Source organism: Arvicola amphibius, chromosome 1 (assembly GCF_903992535.2).
Source record: "Arvicola amphibius chromosome 1, mArvAmp1.2, whole genome shotgun sequence".
Lineage (NCBI taxonomy): Eukaryota > Metazoa > Chordata > Mammalia > Rodentia > Cricetidae > Arvicola > Arvicola amphibius.
Window position 1 is genome coordinate 158,947,949 of NC_052047.1, and position 20,919 is coordinate 158,968,867.

Below are 20,919 nucleotides of genomic sequence, written 5' to 3' on the forward strand. Positions count from 1 at the left end.
GGGATTTTGTTTAGCAAACTTCAGGCTTATGTTTGAACATCTGTTTGGCCTTTAGTTAGCACTTAGTCCTCGGAAATCTGTGCTAAAGTCACTCCAAGACCCAAACGCAATACATTGCTTTGCCCTGTCTTCTTCAAGTAAGTAAACTAACTGATAGTAAACTGAGCAAGGCTGTTTGTTGTGTCATCATTGAAAGCTCAAACTGTCAAGCAATCCAGTTGTATGTGTCTCAACACCAGGGATTCGTCAGCGACAGCATGTAGTTCAACCTTTATGGAGACAGATATGTGAAGGTTTTAACATTATTGTATTAAACCTGACTTTTAAAAAGGTTATTGAATCAGACAGAGTGATTTCTTATTGGGGGACAGAAAGTGTTGGGAGCTGAACCTGGGCTTCATTCATGCTAGCCAGGCACCATGCCACTACTAAGCTACATCCCTCAACCTCTACAGTCAGATTTTGAGGGTGCTCAAATTTCATATCTGAGGAAGGAAGCTCAGAGAAGGGTCAGCAGTGGGGAAGGAGGGCGCTCGAGAGAATGTGCTTTCTGCTTAAGTTGCTTGGTTTTATAACTGTACTAATTGAGCACATGAGGAACTCATTCTGGAATAGCCAGAGCTTCAAAGGGTGCATTCTAGTTTCAAACCATCAAGAGCAATTTTAATCTGTCCAAGTCAGAAATCTTCAAGATAAGGACCCATGGCCTAGCTGTAAGAGGACCTGTATTTCCAGACTAGTGACTGCTCAGTAGCCTTCTTAGGATAGCGGTTGCCCATCCTGTTGCTTCCTGTGGCTGTAATAAACACCATGCACCAAAGCTACTTGGCGAGGAGGAGGTTTATTTGGCTTACACTTTCGGGTCACACACATCTTGAAGGGGAGTTAGCACAGGAGCCCAAGTACAAACCGAAAGAGTCTCATGAGGAATGCTGCTTACTAGATTGCTGCCTCCCTGTTCACATAGCTTTCTTATATATAGCCCAAGAATCCCTGCCTCAGAATGGTATGGTCCACAGTGCGCTGAGCCCTCCTACATCAGTTAGCCATCAAGAAAATGCCCCACAGCCATGCCCACAGACCTGTTTATCAGGATAATCTCACAATTAAGACTCCCTCGGATAGGATAACAGACTCAGATAGGTGAAGCTAAGAGATTCCGTTCCTTGTCAGCTTGATGCTCAAACACACTTTAAGCCATACCCATTTCCCTTTTTATTTAACCCAGGACCTCATGTTAATACCAAAATATAAAATATAGTACAACTTTAATAGTCCCAGGGTAGTTAACATTGTCAACACTTTAAAGAAAGTCTTTTAATTTTTTTAAATTTTTTTTTAAGCCAAAGTATTTGAACTGTGGGTTCCTATAAAGTTAAACAAACAAACAAATTATATCCATTCTAATTCCAACAGGAAAGGGCCAGGGTGTAGTGACAACCAAATCAAAGTAGAAACAAAATCTAACAGTGTAAAAAGGTCAGTGTCCAGCATCTGGAACTCACTCGTGATCTTCTTGGCTCCTAAGGGCCTGGGAAGTCTCACTCCCTAGCTCGGCTGTCTGTGACTCACAGGGCTTGTCTTACGGTCTCCTGCTCCACTCTATCCTGTCACTGTCATGGGAGGACACTCCTTGGTCCTGGCATCTGCACTATCCTGGATCTCTATTGCAACTGAGGCTTCACTCTCTCCGGCAGCTCTTCTCCTCTTTTTTTTTGAGACAGGGTTTCTTGAAAAAATGTCTTGAAAAAGCTTTGGAGCCTGTCCTGGAACTAGCTCTTGTAGACCAGGCTGGCCTCGAACTCACACAGAGCCCCACCCGCCTCTGCCTCCCGAATGCTAGGATTAAAGGCTTGCACCACTACCACCCAGCTTCTTCTGTTCTCTTTTCAGGGACTCTGACCCTGCTGCACAGTACCAAGCTTCAGCTACTATCCATAACCCTTTCTGCCTTCAAAATCATGCCATGTACTGCCTGCCGCTCTTAACATACTTCCAAATTAGGCTTCTAGCTTGAGAGCAACTCTGAACCCCCCAGACCACATCTGGGTGCTGACATGGAGGCAATACTTTCTAGAAGATTTCACTATAATGGCGCTCGACTTTTTGGTGCCAGGTTCCGGAAGAGTTCGGAAGTTGGCAAAAGCCACTGAATGCTGTGAGCAGAACTTAAAGAGCCATTTTGAGTAGGAGCCTGGAAGATAGCAGTGCTGGGACTCATGGGGAGAGTGGAGGCCCCGCTCAAGAGGTTTCAAGGGGGGTGGAGGGTGTGAAGCAAGGACTTTATTAGCAACTGCACTGTTTTCCAAAAGGATCTGGCTTTTACATGAGGACAAATGAAAAAGTAATGGCTACTTTCTTTGGTGGAAGAAATGTATTGAAAACATAACAGCGGCTGGGGCCTTGTTACTTATTGATTATTCTTATGCAGATCTACAGTGGGAAAAACAGCTGCTGGGGCCTTGTTACTTATTGATTATTCTTATGCAGATCTACAGTGGGAAAAACAGCTGCTGGGGCCTTGTTACTTATTGATTATTCTTATGCAGATCTACAGTGGGAAAAAAAGCAAGTGGTGCAGAAGGAAAGAACACTAGGAAGCTTGATACTCCCCTCAAGATAGGTGCGGAAGGGCCTGTATTTGCTAGAGATAAGTGCTGTTAAAGAGAGGCTTCCTGCTCAGCACTGAAACAATAGAAAAGCTACCCTAGGTGCAAGACCCCATGCCTGGTGCCAACTTCTGCTACTCTGATAAAATAACTTGACCAAACCATTCCAGAGGACTCCTGTCCTCAAGGTGGGGAAGGCATGGCAGTAGGAACAAGAAGCTGAGAGATCACAATTCCACCAACCACACAAGAAGCAGAAAAACAATAAGAAATGATACAAGGCTACCAGTCCCCAAACCTACCTCCAGAGATGTTCTTCTTCCAGCGAGGCTGCACCTTCTAGAGTTTTTATAATCTACCCCAAACAGTACCACCCCAAGTGTCCAAATGCCATGAGCCAGTGGGGGCATTTCTCATTCAAACCACAACCGTAACTCAATGAAAGTTACCTTTCTGGGACTGTAGAGATGGCTGAGTAGTTTTGAGGACTGGCTGCTCTTCCAGAGTGATGTGGGAGTCCCCTCTACATGATGTGATTAACATTAATGAATAAAGAAACCACCTTGGCCTGTTGATAGGGCAGAACTTAAGTAGGCGGGGAAGACTAAACTGAATGCTGGGAGGAAAAAGGGTGGAGTCAGACTCCATGGATCCACCTGAGACAGACGCTGGGAATTTTACCTGGTAAGCCACTGCCACGTGGCGATATACAGATTAATAGAAATGGGTTAAACTAAGATGTAACATTAACCAAAAAGAAACTAGAGCTAATGGGCTAAGCAGTGATATAATTAATACAGTTTCTCTGTGGTTATTTCGGGTTAAGTTTGCCAGGCGGCCAGGATGAACAAGTGTCCCCTCCTGTAAGACCAGAGGATCCCGGTTCGGTTGTCAGCACCCACACAGCAACTCACAACCACAACTCCTGTTCTAAGAGATCCAAGGCCCTCTTCTGGCATCCAAGGGTACTGCACAAATTTGGTGTACCCATATACATATGGACAAAAAGCATTCATATACATAGTATAAAATAAATAATTTTAAAAATTTCCCCTTTGTAAAATTCCAAATTCCCACCACATGAGGGGTGCCTGCACTAGGTACCTAGCCAAGAGATTTTTTTTCTTACTAAGCCACAGGCAGCAACCCAAATAAAGTTTTGGAACCTTAACCAAAGATTTAGGAGGTTTGGTAGCAGAAGGGAGTCATGTGATGTAAAGTTACCAGGGAACTGATATGAAACAAAAGACCTGGGGGCACCTTGTGACCTTGGCAGCACTGGGGGATGGGGGCGAGTGAACCACTTCAGACTCCATCTGACGCTGTGTAATGCCAATCAAGGCAAAATCAGAAACTGTAAAAGCAAATAACTTTATCTGGTGTCTTGGGAATGACGTGTTTGGGAAACAAGAGTGCAGAGTGCCCCACAGGAGCTCAAATGGTACAGGAGCACTGAAAGGCAGAAGCTGTAGACATTGGACATTCTAAAGTTACATGCAAAGGAAGGGGGTCAGCATAGGAAAGGCCATCGCCTTAGCCTATCCACCATCAGAGTGTGTGTGTCAGATGGCTAGGCCTAAGTACAAGTGAAACGTTCCTCTGCCATTTTGCGACAGTTGAGGCTACTGCATTCATTCAAGGATGTTAGGGGCATTTTCAGATTTGGTTCGATTTAAAAGTTCACATTTCTGCACCCGGTTCATTTGCTTGACTAGACTAATAGCATGCGAACACCCCACAATGCTCTCACAACTCCGTTTTGACGTGCTCTGTAGATGTTTTGATGTTCGTGCTTTTTTTTTTTTTCTGAAGGCAGGGAGAAAAGAAGGACCCACCCCCTCCTTAGTACTCTAATGTCCTGACCAAAGTCTCAGTCAGCAGACATGACTCAAGAGTTCTGCAATCGTTCTGGTTTTTGTTTGTTTGTTCTGGTGTGTGTGTGTGTGTGTGTGTGTGTGTGTGTGTGGTGAAGATGATGGAATTGAGGGCCCCATGCACAGCAGGCAGTCCATCTACTGCAGAATCCAAGAGAGATGTTCAGATTCAGTCCTTAAAATCAGTATAATCAAAATAGGAATTACAAAGGAAAAGGAATGCCAGGGAAATTCCAAGGAATTTAGGAGCCAGAATGATTGGGACCAGAGATAAAGACCAACCATTTCTTCTTAGATCACAATAGGTATCTCTGTGTTTGGTTCAGATAAGCTTGTATCAAAAGGACTGGCTCAACTCTGTTTTGAGCCAAAAAAAGCTCATGAGCAGAGAGACACACGCTGCTAAGAGAGGGTGGGAGCTGCCTCTGTCAGCCTTAGCTTAGATCATTGTGAATGTTATAGACAGTAATGTAGGATGATATTGGCTTATGTGGTGACTTCCTTGGTGAGTCCAAAGAATCTAACTACTGGTCTTAAGGCTTTAAAAATTAAAAACAGTAAAGGTTATTGAAGATAATGTAGTTGTTTTGGCATTTTCTGAGAATTTAGTAGATGTTCTTCTTAATGTTCTTAACCTCCATTCTACAGTAATAACATCTACAAGAACCATAAGAAAATATATATGCTTAACTGTTTTGGTGTACAATAAACTCCATAAAATTTAGCTTAGTATTCTAGCATACTGACTTCTAAAACCTAAACAGAGAAACAAAACAAGGAAAAAAACCAAAGTTCCTACCCAGATAGCAGCATCTCCCAAGTCCTGTTTTCATATAGATGAGATGCTGAAGGGAAGCCAACACTGAGGGACACTTTCTAGAAGCGAGTCCAGGAGGAGGGGGCTTGAGAGATGGCTCAGCAGTTGAAGGACTTCCTGCTTATTGAGAGAGCCAGAGTTTAAGTCCTAGCACCTATGTTGGTTGGCTTATAACCACCTGTAATTCCAGCTCCAGATAGGTCTGAGGTCATCTTCTGGCACCTGCACATGTAATATACATATTATACACATCAACTTAGAAAAGGTATCCAAATGACTAACACCTATATCCCAGGACTGGAGGGTGAGCTTGCAAGTTCAAGACCAGCCTGAGCTACGTATGAGATTCTGTCTTATAAAACAAACAAGGAAGGAAGGACATAAGGGATATATTGGGGTAGGGTCTAAATCCCTTGTTAGGATTTTTTTGCCTTGAGGTCCAGTTCCACTCTTGAGAGCCACGTGTGTGACCTAATGTTGCTATTACTTTCTTCTTTAGAACCTCCAAATTCCCTGGATCTCAATGGCAGTCACTCTCGGAGAATCAAGCTCACAGCCCCAAATATCAACCTTTCTCTGGACCAAAGTGAAGGATCGATTCTCTCTGATGATAACCTGGACAGTCCAGATGAGATTGACATCAATGTAGATGACCTCGATACCCCCGATGAGGCAGATTCTTTTGAGTACACTGGCCATGGTAAGTTGCTGAGATAATGAGGCCAAAGTTATGCAAATAAATTATTGTCTTTGTAACAGTACAAACAAATCTTTCATTTTTGTGCAAGTGGCTACTTTCCGTTACTCTCAAGCTTCTTTTGAACCTTGCTCTGGGATGTCCATGCTTGGCAGTTTAGAGTATGATGGAGTATGTTCGGTCCCCAGAGGCCACTAATTGGCAACTCTTACCCATTTGTGAAATTCCTACACTATGCCCTGCACTGTTATAGGAAAACTGAAGCAGTGAGGACAAAGAAAGAGACTTGGAATCGGGAACGCCAAATTTAAAGAGAAGAAATCCGTAACCTATTCCTTTATATACACTCTCGCTGTCTAAAATGGTCACTCCCTTAGGCCCTCCATGACCAGTTACATCTCTCCACAGGTGCCACCTCCTCCTAGGCCTTCCAAGACTTGTGCTGTAACAGATGTGCCCCACCTGTGTACCCCCCAGCGCCTCACACTCCATACCAGGGTTCCTTTACTGTCCGCACATCCCTTGTTGAAACTGTTATTTCGTGATTTGCTTGCTTATCTGACCGAGATGCTTACTGGATTGCCCCACTAGAATGCATGCTTCCTTGGGGCAGAGACTTTGTGGTATTTGATGTTGTATCTTCAAAACCAAAAGAAGGCAGAAGGGATGGTGTGGGCAGATGGAGGTAAAGACAAGGCAATGAAAGGTTGCCAGATTCGGAACCAGCAGCTGTAACAGACGTGCTAGTCTCCTGTAAATCCCTTCTCCTGCTTGGTGACACTGGCTTGTTCAGAAGAGCGGACAGATACAGAGCCCTCGCTTCCTCTAGCAGCAACACCGTTTTAGTTCCACGTAGAGCCAGGACGCTTCCCTGGAATTATAGTTGAAAGTCAAAGTGAGACTTTCGGCTCTAACTACTACTCCTTGTTGAAGAAACTCTTCCGGTCTTACAAAGAGACACTGCAGTTAAAGGATGCTCAGGCTTTTAGACACAGGAAATCCCATTCACGGGAGAATACGGTTGGGAAATCGGCCAGTTAGCTGATTAAGTCATCCCAATGTCATTGAGCCACGGGGAAAACATCCGGAACCTTTGTAGATTCACAGAGGTAAGTTTTTGTTCCCTCGAGTTATAAAAAAGAATAATAACAGTAGAAGTAGGGGCAGGACTATTGCCATCTTATTGTGATACATCGAGTTATGCTACAGTTTTGTCCACTCATGGGTTTCTGTAGGGTTCTTCACACATGTGGCCTGCAGTGGATAGGTTCCTAGACCCCAAACAGACACCAATATCTAAGGATATTCAAGTCCCTTACATGTATATGCATTTGCATGTAACCCACATACCTCCTCCATATACTTTAAAGCATTTCTAGACTAATCACAGTATCTAATATGACATAACTGTATATTTTAGGGAATAATGAAAATGAAAAGCTTCTGTGCAGATTCAATACACATGCAATTTTCCCCCGTGTATCTTCTACCTGCAGACGGTTGAATCTACTGATGTTGGGAGCTGATTATAATAATCCGGATATTTGACCTGACCATTAAAAATACACAAACATAAGTAAAAGAACATCTCAAATTGGTATCTTTCCCTGCCACCCCAGAGTCATCCCACCTGCTCTCACTCCTCCATCTAGTCCCGTTGCTCCCTGTGGTCCCAGCTTTTCTCTGGCTGATATACTGACTTGAAACCACACTGAGGACGGCCATGGTTGGCTCCTCCCTCCCCTTGCCTTTTGCTCCGCTGTCTCTATGGAGAGCTTTGTCACACCGCCTCTGAGCCTCTTATTTATAAATAGTAAATCTGTCAAGCCAAGTGGTGGTGTCAGAGCAAGCCGGTAATTAAGGCTGCCACTTGCTGACATGGCTCTTTTTAGTTATTTAATATAGTCATGTGGGAAGAGGCAGCTTAATGACCTCAGTTATTCTAGGTCTTACTTAGAGAGCCAGATTTTAATATGTTGAATTCTAAAATTCACTTTGATCTCAAGCAAAAGGTGTGTGTATCCAAGTACTATTATAAACAAACAAATAAGCAAGCCAAAGCAGGAACTATCAGAAACACAGAGTTTGTGTGAGTAGCTATATTCTGTACAGCAGACATGGATAACCACTGCATAGCAAAATGGGAATATAAATACATTTTAGACCTAGTGTATGAAATAAGTGCCTACAATCTTCATGTCTTGGGAGTTTTTCAAGTGGCATATTGAGGCCAGCATATCATACATCCTAAAGGGGAGTGTTTGTTTTTTTAATTCCTCCTAGGTTTGGTTTTACTTTTGTTTTATTTTGTTTTTCAAGAAAAGGTCAAGTGATAGGATAACAGGTAAATTGCCAGTCTGCCTGTCGGATACTTTGAGTACAGGTTTTCAAAATTGGTCATAATTTTTTTTGTTTGGTTTTGTTTTTTGAGACAGGGCTTCTCTGTAGCTTTAGAGCCTGTCCTGGATCTAGCTCTTGTAGACCAGGGTGGCCTCAAACTCACAGAGATCCGCCTGCCTCTGCCTCCCCAGTGCTGGGATTAAAGGCGTGTGCCACCACCGCCCGGCTAAAATCCGTCATAATTTTAATTACTAAAAGGACAGTTTTGTAGTTTTTACTGAGCTGTGTAGCATCTATCCCAAGTATTGTAGGGATAATTATTGTAGTCCTCATATCTACTCTGTAAAACAGAGTGTTTTCCCACACTGTAGCTGAGAACACAGAGACACAGAGAGGTAGTTATACAGCTGTAAGTGGCTGCGACAACATTCAAACCAAGCCTTGTGTTGACTTCCTGCTCCTGCTGCTTCCCTGTCAGATAGGTTGAGGAGTGAAAGGGGGGGGGGCACCTTTTTCTAAACTGAGCCTGCATACAGGGAAGCAAAGGTGAAAGCTCATGTGTGTCTTAGTGAGGCTTTCCATTGCTGTGAAGAGACACCATGGTCGGTGCCACTCTTACAAAGGAAAAACGTCTAATGGGGTGGCATACAGTTTCAGAGGTTTAGTCCATTATCATGGTGTGACATGGTGGCTTTCAGGGAGACATGGTGCTGGAAAAAGAATTGAGAGTCCTACATTTTGACCCTCAAGCAACAGGAAGTGTTCTGGACACTGAGCATAGCTTGAGCATACATGAGAACTCAAAGTCCACCCCCACAATGACACTTCCTCCAACGATGCTATACCTACTATAACAAAGTCACATCTCCTAATAGTGCCACTCCCTAGAGCTTATGGGGGCCAATTGCATTAAAACTACCACACATGTATACTTCCATCGGTCACATTGTTGATTTGAGAAACTGTCCTTTAGAGCCTCAAGGATTTTTACACCCATTCCCTCTTTTACTTAGTAACTGATGGCCAAATACTTTTCCAGGGAATTTGTCTAACATTGCCAGTTTGCTAATGGAAAAACAATTTAATCTATCAAAAGATGCAACTTGTTCCCCTCCAATCAGTTTTCATTTATAGCCATGGCCAAACAGTTGGGAAACATAATTAAGGCTTGATTTTTGTGCCAACAAAATCAGAATTACATGGATAATGAAGGGCTTGGGGGTTAGTTGTTCATATGAAGGGCAATCTTGATTTTGCTTTCATTGCTTCATGATACCAACCATAGAAACAAAACACTCAAAGATCGAGAAGGAAATGATGGCATCATTCTATTTTCCCAAACCAACCGTAACTTTTCTCACAATCCAGAACTAACTCAGGCATGATGAAGTCTCTTTATCATGGGCATGGAAAGACAGTAAAGGATTTGACCTGTGTGTTTCTGATAAGAACATCAAAGGCAATGTGTCTATGCTTTTAGACTGTCAGGGTCCCCAAGTGATGTTTAGTAACCCCGCCTAAGCAGCTTTTTAATGCTGATGACAGTATTCTGGCTGACAGGCACACCAGCATCCTCTCAATCAGAGTCACACCTTTCAGCATCCCTTCTTCTCAGCACCAACAGGCAGCCAGCTTTATGAAGTCAAGTTCTTGTTTCTGTGCTTGGCGTGCAAGTGACGACATGTTAAGCTTGTATGTCTGAAACAATAGTTTTCCTTTATATTCTTGTACACTGAGATTTTCTAGAAGATTTATTTTAACCATTTTTTAAATTAACTGTCCCTCTGCATGTGTACATGTGAATATATACATCCATGTGAAGAGATGCCAGTGAAGTCCAAAAGAGGTAGACACATCCCCTGGAGCTGGTGTTACAGGAGCTTGTGAACATAATGACAAGACTGGGTCTTCTCTGTAAGAGCAGACTGTACTCTTAACTGCCCAACCATCTTCCTAGCCCCTACACTGAGATTTTACACCCAAATTAACTTGCTGTCTGTTGTTTATGACCAGGGGGCCTTTAACCTCTTAAGCTGTGTACTGGATGTCTTTGCATCTTACCTTCTGACAGCATTCCTGTCATCCGTGAGGTGTCATGAGGTAGAAAGCCAGCCAGCTTGCACAGGTGTGTGCTCCCATGGGAAGACCACGCTGAGCCCACCTGCTGTGGTCAGTGTAGAGCAGAGCATTCAAGAGTGCTTGTGTTAAGTCATCTCAGGAAGCCAGGAGGAAAAGCTGAGGTTGACACCTCCCTTATGAAGATCTAACTGAGGAAAACTGCTTAGTGAAGAGGAGATGATGCTGAGGACTGATGTGGAGGACCTGGGGAGAGTTAATAAGCTCTGAACACACCTGCAATAGCTGGGGAATAAAGATAGGGCTCATAAAGTTATAACAGAATTCTTAAGATCAGGAAGGTACTGCTAGCTCAATGGGCTGAAGAGAGCATCTTTACTGCCCTCTGACTCGTGTTATTGATTTCACGACACGAACAAGTCATTAAAGTGATCTGAAGATTGTTCTCCTCCTTCCCTCCCTCCCTTCCCCCTCTCTTTTTCTCCCTTTCTTATTTCCTTCCTCCCTCTCTCCTTCCCTCCCTCCTTCCTTCTGCCCCTCTCCTGTCCTCCATCTATCACCTTTTCTTCTCCTTTTCCTCCCCACACCCCTGCCATTCTTCCCCTGCCATCCCCATGCTGGGCAATCATTCTGCTTCTGAACTCCCATCCCCCTGTTTCTTAAATGATTCTTTTTTTTTCTTCCAATTTATCTCAACGAGAAGGGAAGTAGATGGAAGCACAGCAATGTAACAGTTCCCAAATTCTGCAACATTAAGACTAACACCTCAGAAACAATCTGGTCCTGAACTTTTATACCAAGTGAATACTCATGCACCTTTGAACAAGAAACAGTAGGAAAATGTGTATGGGTGCGCCTGTGTGTGTGCCTGTGTAGTGTGGAGCTGTGAGCCGCGTTCCTGCCGCCCTGCTCCCGGCCACCGGCTAGCTTATACCCCGAAATAACAACACACAAACTGTATTCTTTTAAACACCGCCTGGCCCATCAGTTCCAGCCTCTTATTAGCTAATTCTCACATCTCTTGCTTTAACCCATATCTAATAATCTATGTAACACCACGAGTGGTGTCTTACCGGGAAAGATTAAGCATGTCTGACCTGGTGGCTAGCTTCATCGCATCTTTCTCCCTAAGGAGAGGCACGGCAGTCTGACTAACTTAGGAGAGGTGTGGCATCTGACTGAGCCATCTACCTCACCTCCTTCTTCCTGTTCTGTCTACTCCACCCACCTATGTTCTAACCTATTAGGCCAAGCAGTTTTCTTTATTAATTAACCAATGAAATCAACAGATTGATAGAAGACCCGCCTCCATCATGCCCGTGTATGTGTGTGTGTGTGTGTGCCAAGTGTGTGTGTGTGCCTGTGCAGACACCTTGGTTGCTTCCATGTTTTGGCAAGAATGAATGAAGCTACTTGTGAAGATTTTTATCTGGAAATACCCTTTCTTTTGGCTAATTGCAAAGGAGTTGGACTTTGTATTAATAGGAGCTTATTTATGAGAAACTTCCAAACTGTCTTTCAAAGTTCCTGGAACATTTCCGCCCCTGCTGTCAACACATGAGCGTCCCTAATGTGCCGTATTCTCACTAGTTTGCTGCTTGTCAGTGTTTTGGATTTGGCCTTTCAAATAGTAGTTTGTTCACAGCAATAATTCACTATTTTGTCATCTTAAAAATGCTCTGTTGATAAATGATGTCATGCATCTTTTCTTGTGCTTCCTTGGTATCTATACGTCCATTGATGAGGTGACGTGTGCTCAGTTCTTTTGTGAGTCAGTGTGTATGTGCATGTGTATATGTGTGTGTGTGTGTGTGTGTGTGTGTGTGTTTCTAGGAACTGAACACAGGCCCTGTACGTAGTAGGAAAACACTCTATTACTGAGGTACAACCCCCAACACCATTGTACCACTTAATTGCTAATCAAATAGTTCATTTTCTTATTAAGTCTTAAACATTTTTGTGTATTTCAGATAATAATCATTTAGCAGACTTGCACTCTATAAATACACTCTCCTAGTCTGTAGCTGCCTTCTTTTTCTCTTGGGCATGTTGTCAACTTTAACACAGCCTAGTGTGTCAGTTACTTATTCTGTGAATTTAGTGTTATATCTAAAAAGTCATCAGTTGCAGACCCAGGCCTGGTGGCTCATATCTTCAGGCCCAGCTGCTCAGAAGGCTGAGGTAGAAGGCATGCTTGTGCCCATGAGCTCTAGAGCACAGCAAGCCCTAATAAAACAAACAAACAAACAAACACATACAAACATATATAAATACCATCTCTATGCCAAGGTCAGTTAGATTTCTCTTACGTTGTCCTCTAGGAGTTTTATGGCTTGCTCATTTTACATTAGGTATATGATCCAGTTTTAGCTAATATGTGAGCAGATGCAGGTTTGAGTCTATATGTATCATGTATACATTTATATGTGTGTAGACAGAAGCTTCTGTCCTGCCCAATCCTGCAGCTGTTCAGTCCCAAAGAAACACAGAGACTTATATTAATTATAAATTGCAGGCTTATTACTATTTCCTACAACTTAAATTAGCCCATAATTCTTATCTATATTCAGCCACATGGCTTGGTACCTTTTCTCAGTAAGACATTCTCATGTTGCTTCCTCTGAATCTAGCTGGTGACTGACTCTCTGCCTTTCCTCTTCCCAGAATTCTCTTAGTCTGGTCACCCCGCCTATACTTCCTGCCTGGCTACTGGCCAATTAGCATTTTATTAAACTAATACAAGTGACAAATCTTTACAGTGTACAAGAGCATGTGTGGGCAATATGTATATTATGTATATGTATACTATGTATATATCATATTGTATGTATATGTGTAATTTATGTGTGTATATGGTATAAATACATAACACCCCCTCACTATCACCCTACAGAGATTACCAGGGATAAACTAGAGCAGGCTGGAGTCCCAAACATACTGTAGCAACTTTGGTGAGTGTTGAGTTCACTGAAGTTTAGATGCATGATAAGTTCATGGAGGGTCTGGAGGGTCGTGAATTTACTGATGTCGATGACACATGTGTACATGAACATCAGAAGATATACTATGTCTGAGCCCAGAGTTCTTAGGTATCAGGGACAAGATGAGAAATATGGAGCCCAAGAGAGCTGGAATTAGTAGCTAAGTTTCCCAACCCAAGCAGAAAGAAAGAAGGAAGAACTGCCAGGCAAATCAGTGGGTCTGCCCAGATGACATGGTGCTTGATCAGAAGCCATCGCTGCTGCCTCCCATCCTTAACAAGCTTCTGAGTGCTGCTGGGACCATAGTGAAACCAAAATGAGCCAGGGCTGTGTGGGTGGTGTAGCTGTTGCTATTGGCAAAGAAGGCTAGGCTGGCTTCCCAGCTGAACTATAGTTTCCGATTCTGATTCCTGAGTAATTAGGTACTTGTGGGTGTTTAGTGACTGCCGAATCTTCCAGCAGGATGCAAAGCTGTGTTGTGGGTCCTTATAGACCATGTCTTGTCTCAAGAGCTTGCTCAAGCTCTCCTGCATTTACCCACTCACCTTCCTGGAGTTTGCATATTCTGAGGAGGTTTCTACGCTGACTGAGGGACATGTCAGTGAGGTGAATATTAAAGGTGATTCAGACAGAGTTCCCTAGCCCCAGGAGCTCATGGCCTCTTCAGACTGGGAGACACATTCAAGGCACGTCGGTAGTTTAGGATAGTTTGCAGAGGTGCAAGCATCGGCTGTATTTGTTGCTAGCTTTGTTACCATACCCGCATTGGTGTAATATCCATATTAATATCCATATTAATACCTACTGCCGTGCTGGTACCAGTGGGTGAGAGACACAGCCCTGCTGTCCCTGTCACTGTGACACAGGAGGGACTAAGGCAAAGAGCGATGTCATTTAAATGGTCTTTTCCCACAATGTGGAAATAAGAACATCCTCATCTCGGAGTCACGGGGAAGGTAATAAATAATCTTTCCCTTCAGATTGCTTGGCGTCATGAAGAACACCCTTTGCTAAGGTTCATATCAGTGCCTCTGCTCGAAATGGTTGACACTTGCAGCCTAGCCTTTTAGTGAACATGGTTATTATTTTGAATGCATAAGAATAAACTTTGACCAAAGAATACTCAGTGGGGTTTTATGTTGTTATTGTTGTTTCGTGAACCCTAAAGTTTCCAGGCTGTCAGTAAATTTCCAGTCTACAAAGTTATTTGTTTCCCATACAGTGTATAATCTTTACTCTGGCATATTCTGGAGCAATGTGTGGGACATATTATCGGCCTTCTGTATGAGCATGTGCCCTAGCTTCACAACAGTACAAGGGGTTTCATCCCTGTTCTTAGAGTCTTACAACAGATCAAAGAGGTAGTGTCATTAAGTAAAGGCACTCAGATACTCCCAGCAACCAGCCGGCAACCAGGGGAGATGGCCTCAGCAAGCTAAAGGTGTCTATCTGGTTCTGATTTATCACCATACAAGAAAGAGCTATAGTGTTTAACCCGTCTGACCAAGGATGAGCTGGTACCAGAACTCTAACCTCGACTGTTCCTGCTTCACCGTGTGCTTAGGAAAGGAGTTGGTTTTTCCCTCAGTCTGTAAGGTAGGTCTTGTATGGTCAGGCTGCTGTCTGACTCTAACGAACCATTCCTAGTGCGCAGCTCCAGCCAGTGACTCTGTGGGAGGAGGTGGTTTCCAATCCGCTCTCTAACCTGCTTCTCCTGTGAAAGTCTTGCTGCTTCAGTCCCCCTCTGTGCTTCCCTTCCAGAAGACGCCACAGCCAACAAAAGCTCTGGTCAGGAGTCAGAGTCTATTCCAGAGTACACAGCCGAAGAGGAGCGAGAAGACAACCGGCTGTGGAGAACAGTGGTGATTGGAGAGCAGGAACAGCGGATTGACATGAAGGTCATCGAACCCTACAGGAGAGTCATTTCTCATGGAGGTACTCAAGATCTGTGCAAGTCTGGGGGACGGGGGAACAAGCCAGGCTTTTCATCGGGAAGCAAATGTGGGGTTCAACTGAATTCTCAGCATGTAGAATATGGTCATTAGGAAGACCACAGCCCTGGAGGGGCGTCCAGTCCCCTTCAGAGGCTCCAACACATCTCTTTAGACTCAGCCCCGTAGTTACTTCCACTACCAAAAGTTTATTCTCCTACAAGCCACGTTACATTTGGGATGGTCAAAAGATAACCACAGTCAAAAACCTCTGTTTTAGCAAGGGACCCAAAAGAGGGGAAAGTGTGTTTACCTGGGGACTCCAGGCACATATGTAGCGCTGATTAAATTGGAGACTCAGGAAAAAAGGTCAGATGAACACAGGCGTTGCGTTGAATGTTGTTGACTTCAGAAAACATCACTGGCCGCTTGACTTGTCTGCTGCATGCATCCCTTTCCTGTGGTCTTGAGGCCTCTCTCCACCTAGCCATCTAAGAAAAGATGCAAGCTCACAAGACAGCTATTGCTGTTAATGCCCTCTCTGTCCTCATGAGAACTAGGAAATAAGTGTGAGTTTGTTTCTCAGTTCTGGGGCTTGGAACCGGGGGGCTTGCATACGCTATGCTGAGGCTTTCCCACTGAGGCGTACCCCCAGCCCTTCTTACTACTGCATCAGATCAGTAGCATTTGCTTTCTGGTATGCACACAAGGATCTCAGTCACCCCTTCCTCTCCCAGTAGATCTCTCACCTTCCTTTCTATGCCCCGCTCCCTCCCATGAGCACCAAGGCTACCCAAGGCAACTGATTGACAGAAAAAGAATACCCTTGGGATCTCTTGACCACCACTTCTGTATTTCCTGCCTTACTGCATAATCTGGAATGGCAGCATGGCCCTGTGGTGGCTTCTGTAGGCATCGGTAGGACCCTGTGGGAGGACTCTCCCTTAGCCCTTTGAAATGAAGCCGAGCAAAGCTTGTGGAGGCTGACAGAGGATTGTAAATTCAGCCCCTCGCTGGGACGACAACAGAGCCCGAGCCCTCCTTCAGTGTTCATAGACGGCATGTTTCATGGCGCCCATCTAGTGTTTTTGGTTTGTTTGCTTTGGGGTAGTAAAAAGCAAACAAACAAACCTCATGAAGATTGACTATAAAAGTGGCCTGTGCTTTCTCTAAAATCCGTGGGAAATATAGAAAAGTCTGCTAGGATAAATCAAAGTCACATGGTGATGACATGTGCATGTTTGCCCTAAGCTCTTTGCCTTAGAGCAGGCCCACAGTTCCGATGTCACCGTGAGGCCAAACTCCCTCTTGATACCTTAGTACATTCACCTCTTGGTTTTTTTCAAGTTCAGTCAAATCAAATGGTTTGGGTGACCTGGTGTCCAAGCCACTGGAATCAGACTGAATGGTTGCCAGGAGTACACTGGTGGGCAGGACTGTCTCTGCCTGCCGCGGTCTCTTTAACGTCCATCTGTGACCTCACGGGAACCTGGTTTGCTGAGCTCCATCCCCGCCACCTCTTTCCCTTGGCACTTGTTCCTCTCCACACAGTATGTTGTGTGCTTTTGGTCTCTGTCTGAGTGACTGCCAGTTTGTGTGGAAGAGAAGACGTTCCTCTCCTTTCCCTGTCTCTGCCTCAGTCTTCTTCAGCCACCCAACCGCATGAATATGCCTCTGGCTGCACCCTCGGCCCACTATTAAGAAGACACCTCCTCCTACATGCTGGCCAGCTTTTGTGCTCTTAAGTAAAAATCGCTCGGATGTTACTTCTGAATTTGACAAAGCTTAGTCTTCCATGTAAGACAGTCACATCACTCCCCTGGACTCTGGTGCCCAAGCATCTCAGCTGCCAACCAAGCTTGTCAGCCTGGCTTCTGGTGAGCATGTCAGAATGGACAACACACTGAGCATGAGTCTTGCTTCAGTGTTCTGTACTGCTCTGAAGATGTTTCCTGTCAGCCCCAAAGGAGCTCCTGGTGGGGTTCAGTGTGGGAAATTGCAAGGGGGGAGCCATCAAATGCTTGAAGAAACCGAGCCACAGTCAGATGCTTCCCAGTGGTCAGAGTTGTGTTTGTAATCCACTCTTCAGATTTGGTGACCTTAGCATAGACACCTATGCACACATCAGAAGCTGAGTTCAGGGTCGCTGACCTTGGTACATGGTACATCCCCTAACTGTCTCTTGCCTCAGTTACTCATCAGTTGCAAGCGGCAGATTGTGATGATGCCAATGTTCACATCCTGTGGTCCCATGAACAATATTCTTAAAAAAAAAAAAAAAAAAGCAAAAAGGATGATGGCCGATTTTACCTAACCAATGTCATGGGGTCAGGAAGGCAGAACTGAAAGTTTTCAAACTTAAAACTGAGAATAAGCTCACCGGATACCCAAGAGCAATTGTACCGAAGGATGCTAACAAGGAGTTTCCTCTCTTGTTCTCTTTTTACTTCTCTTCTTTCACTCTAGGAGACTCAGGTAACCTTCCCCGCAGTGTTGCTGGACAAAAGAGCCCGGAAAGAGTGAGCAGAAGAGTTGCTGGCTGGTGTGTGTGTGTGAGCGCGCGCGTGCGTGTTCTGTTGTTGCACCTGTGACACCTTTCCTTCTCTCTCCATTCCATTTGCTGGCCAGCAAACTGTGTCACATCTCTTTCATGCCTCTTGTGTCACCTCAGGTAAGGTCTGCCATCTGTGCTCCCTAGGGCCCCAGGAGGCTCCGTGGTGGGATTGCTGACACGCCCTCCACCATGCATCCTACGCCCACCTCTTGTTTAATGAGAACAAAGTCTGACCAATTAAATATTTAAACCAACCAAACTCCAAACCAGGCTCATGATCCCAGCTACTTGAGAGCCTGAGGCGGGAGGTTCTAAATTCAGGGCTTTCCTAGGCTATACAGCAATTCAAGGACAACCCGAGCAATTTATTGAGACCCTGACCCAACGAAATGTAACAGTAAGACTGTAAATGTGGCTCAACGGCAATGTGCTGCCAAAGCCTGCATAGACTTGGCTGCAATCCCCGGTACAAACAGGCAGACAAACCAAATTCGTATGAACTGTGCTGTTACCAACAGGCAACTTTTTCTAAAAAGTGGCATTATTTGAGGTGGAAATTGAGGGGTTAGCTGGTCCTCAAAAAAGCATATGCGCAGAGGACTAAAAAGCAAAGTTTCTCACCCTAGTTACAGCACAGCTCTTGCCCAGTAAATTTTGTTGTTTATTTTGTTTACTTTTTGTTTTGTTGTTTTTGTTGTTGTTTGAGATAGGACCTACCTATCACCAGTGAGCAAGTTTCCAAATGTATCCAAATCCACACTGCAGAGATTCCGTTCACAATCTGGGGACACTTTCACATGGCAAGCCTTTTCTTCTACTGCCATTCTTGAATCGCCTCCCGTCCTCTTCTTTCCTTTTGTTTTTGCCCCATCTCTTTCTGCAGCTCCTCAACCCCAAGTGCCTGGAGCTACTTTCATTTGTAAACTTTAGCATCTTTTGTACAAAGCTAATCCCTCACTTAGACAGTGGTCCCCGTTTGCGTCTTTCTTAGACTGTAGTGCACTCTGGCACTTTGAATGCACTAACATTTCTTAGGAATTCCACTTCTCCAGAATCAGAATCTTAACTGAATAGTCCCGAGCTCAAGGATTCTGACTCCACAGCCGACAACTGCATTTGGAGAGATGTGCTCATGCTGGGTTTTCCACTAGGACTGTGGCGTTGACTCTCTTATATTGTCCTGTGCTGTCTGAATTGCATGTCTTCATGTCGGCTCGCTTCTACATCCCTCGTAGATTTCCACTTACTTGTGAGTCCTCAGAAACAAGAACTCCTGACATAAAATGTCTTTCTTGAGATTTCCTTCCGGTTAACTTTCTAAAAAGAAGCCAATGGACGGTGGCACTGAAGCAGGACGTCCAGCTGAGGGGATACTGGCTCACAGATGTACTACGCCGAATGCAATATTAACATAGGTCGCATTTTATGAGATACATGGCATTAAGCACCCCAAATTAGTCACACTCACCATTGGATGTATTTTTAGCCCCGTTCTCTCTGCTTTATTGGTGATAGAGTCATAATGGGTGTCTTCGGACGGGACAGCTTATTAAACTGTTCCTCAAGAGGGAGCCATCCAAATCGACCGCCAACATTTTCCTACAGTGTCACTGCCAAAGCCATAGTCATAGCTCTGAAAGGAAAATGAAAGACACTGAATTCTGGGAGAATGAGGTCAGGGTTAGGACCACTCTTGTCCTGCCCTGCTCAGAGCTCCAAGGGCATCACTATATAATGACTGGAAACTCGGAACAATACGATGTAAAAGACAGGTATGTAGATTGTGGATATTTAATGGGCTGGTGAGGTGACTCAGCTGCCTGATGACATGTGTTTCATGTCCAGAGCCCCTATGGTCAAAGAAGAGAACTGACTTCCAAAAGTTGTTCTCTGGCCTCTATAAGGTGTGCCAGGAAACATATTTGTGCATACATCACACGCTCAAACACTAAATAAATTTATAAATTCATACATAAATAAGAAAAATAAGTTTAAGAAGGGTCCTGTGATATGCACCTCTACTCCAGCTACTCTGGAAGCCGAAGCATAAGGATTGCAAGTGTAAAGGTCCATGTAAGCTTCAGAGTGAGTTCAAGGTGAGCTTGACCGTTTTAGCAAGCACTTGCATAAAAATGACTGAGGGCTCGAGAGGTAGCTCAGTAGTGGGGAGATGGGTAGCATGCTTAAGACGCTAGGCTCAGTTCCTAATGTTATAGATGGGCCTATTTCAAACCGATCAAGGCTAAGGGTACCTCAGTGCTAGAGAGTGAGTTTAGCATATGTGAGGCCCTGAGTTCAATCCCCAGCACTTCCCCAATGGCAATCCAGGACTTCGTCTTCCTCTTTAAGTACCAGAGACATCTTTTATCCACGCTGTTTAACCCTCAGGTCGTCGACCAGTGCCTGCCGTCAGGTTCAGAGATGAGCTCTGAGGAAACAGAATGCTTGTGGCGAAAAGATGGGGCAATGCTAAAGTTACGTCAGTTATTTCAAAAGCTGGGGATGATGTCTTGAGATGTGTCTTTCTTTAGACTCCCCGACTTTCAGAGTCTGAGTGGTGCATTGACTTGCATTTCACAGATCCTGTTTTTCTCAGCTCCACCTGCAAACAGCACCTTCCACCTCCCCCCATCATCCAGAAATGATTCTCAAGTTTCCCCAAACACACATATCTTCACAGGGCCCAAGAGAATTTAGGAAGGGCCCCTTTATTCAGTTCACTGATTTCTCTAAGATGTGAGACTGGGAACTCTGTGCTGTCATTCTGGGCCTGGCCAGAAGTTGCCATGTGTTCCTGAACTTCTTGTTATAGCCAGAGAATCCAGGATCACTCCAGTCAAATGGCTAGGCCTGGAAATCAAAATAAAGGTATCTCGCATGTCTCCTACTAGGTCCTGGTTATTGGAGTGTGCGGGTCTGGGACTGAATTGCAATTCACTGACTAAATTGTCAGAGTCAACTAAATCTTAAACTAATAAAACCAATGTGGGTCTAATAGAACTTCTGTCTCAGACATCAGAATGAAATTTTACATAAGTTA

The 20,919-nt window shown here is 44.4% G+C and overlaps 1 protein-coding gene across 1 annotated transcript in view; it reads left to right on the plus strand.

The window, feature by feature from the left end:
- Prune2 (prune homolog 2 with BCH domain) overlaps positions 1 to 20,919 on the plus strand; it is a 212,516-nt gene that overhangs the window by 168,213 nt on the left and 23,384 nt on the right. Inside the window, exons 11-13 of the mRNA XM_042054453.1 lie at positions 5,800 to 6,000; positions 15,156 to 15,329; positions 17,792 to 17,800. Coding sequence (XP_041910387.1) covers positions 5,800 to 6,000; positions 15,156 to 15,329; positions 17,792 to 17,800 — 384 coding nt within the window. The remainder of the gene's footprint in view (positions 1 to 5,799; positions 6,001 to 15,155; positions 15,330 to 17,791; positions 17,801 to 20,919) is intronic.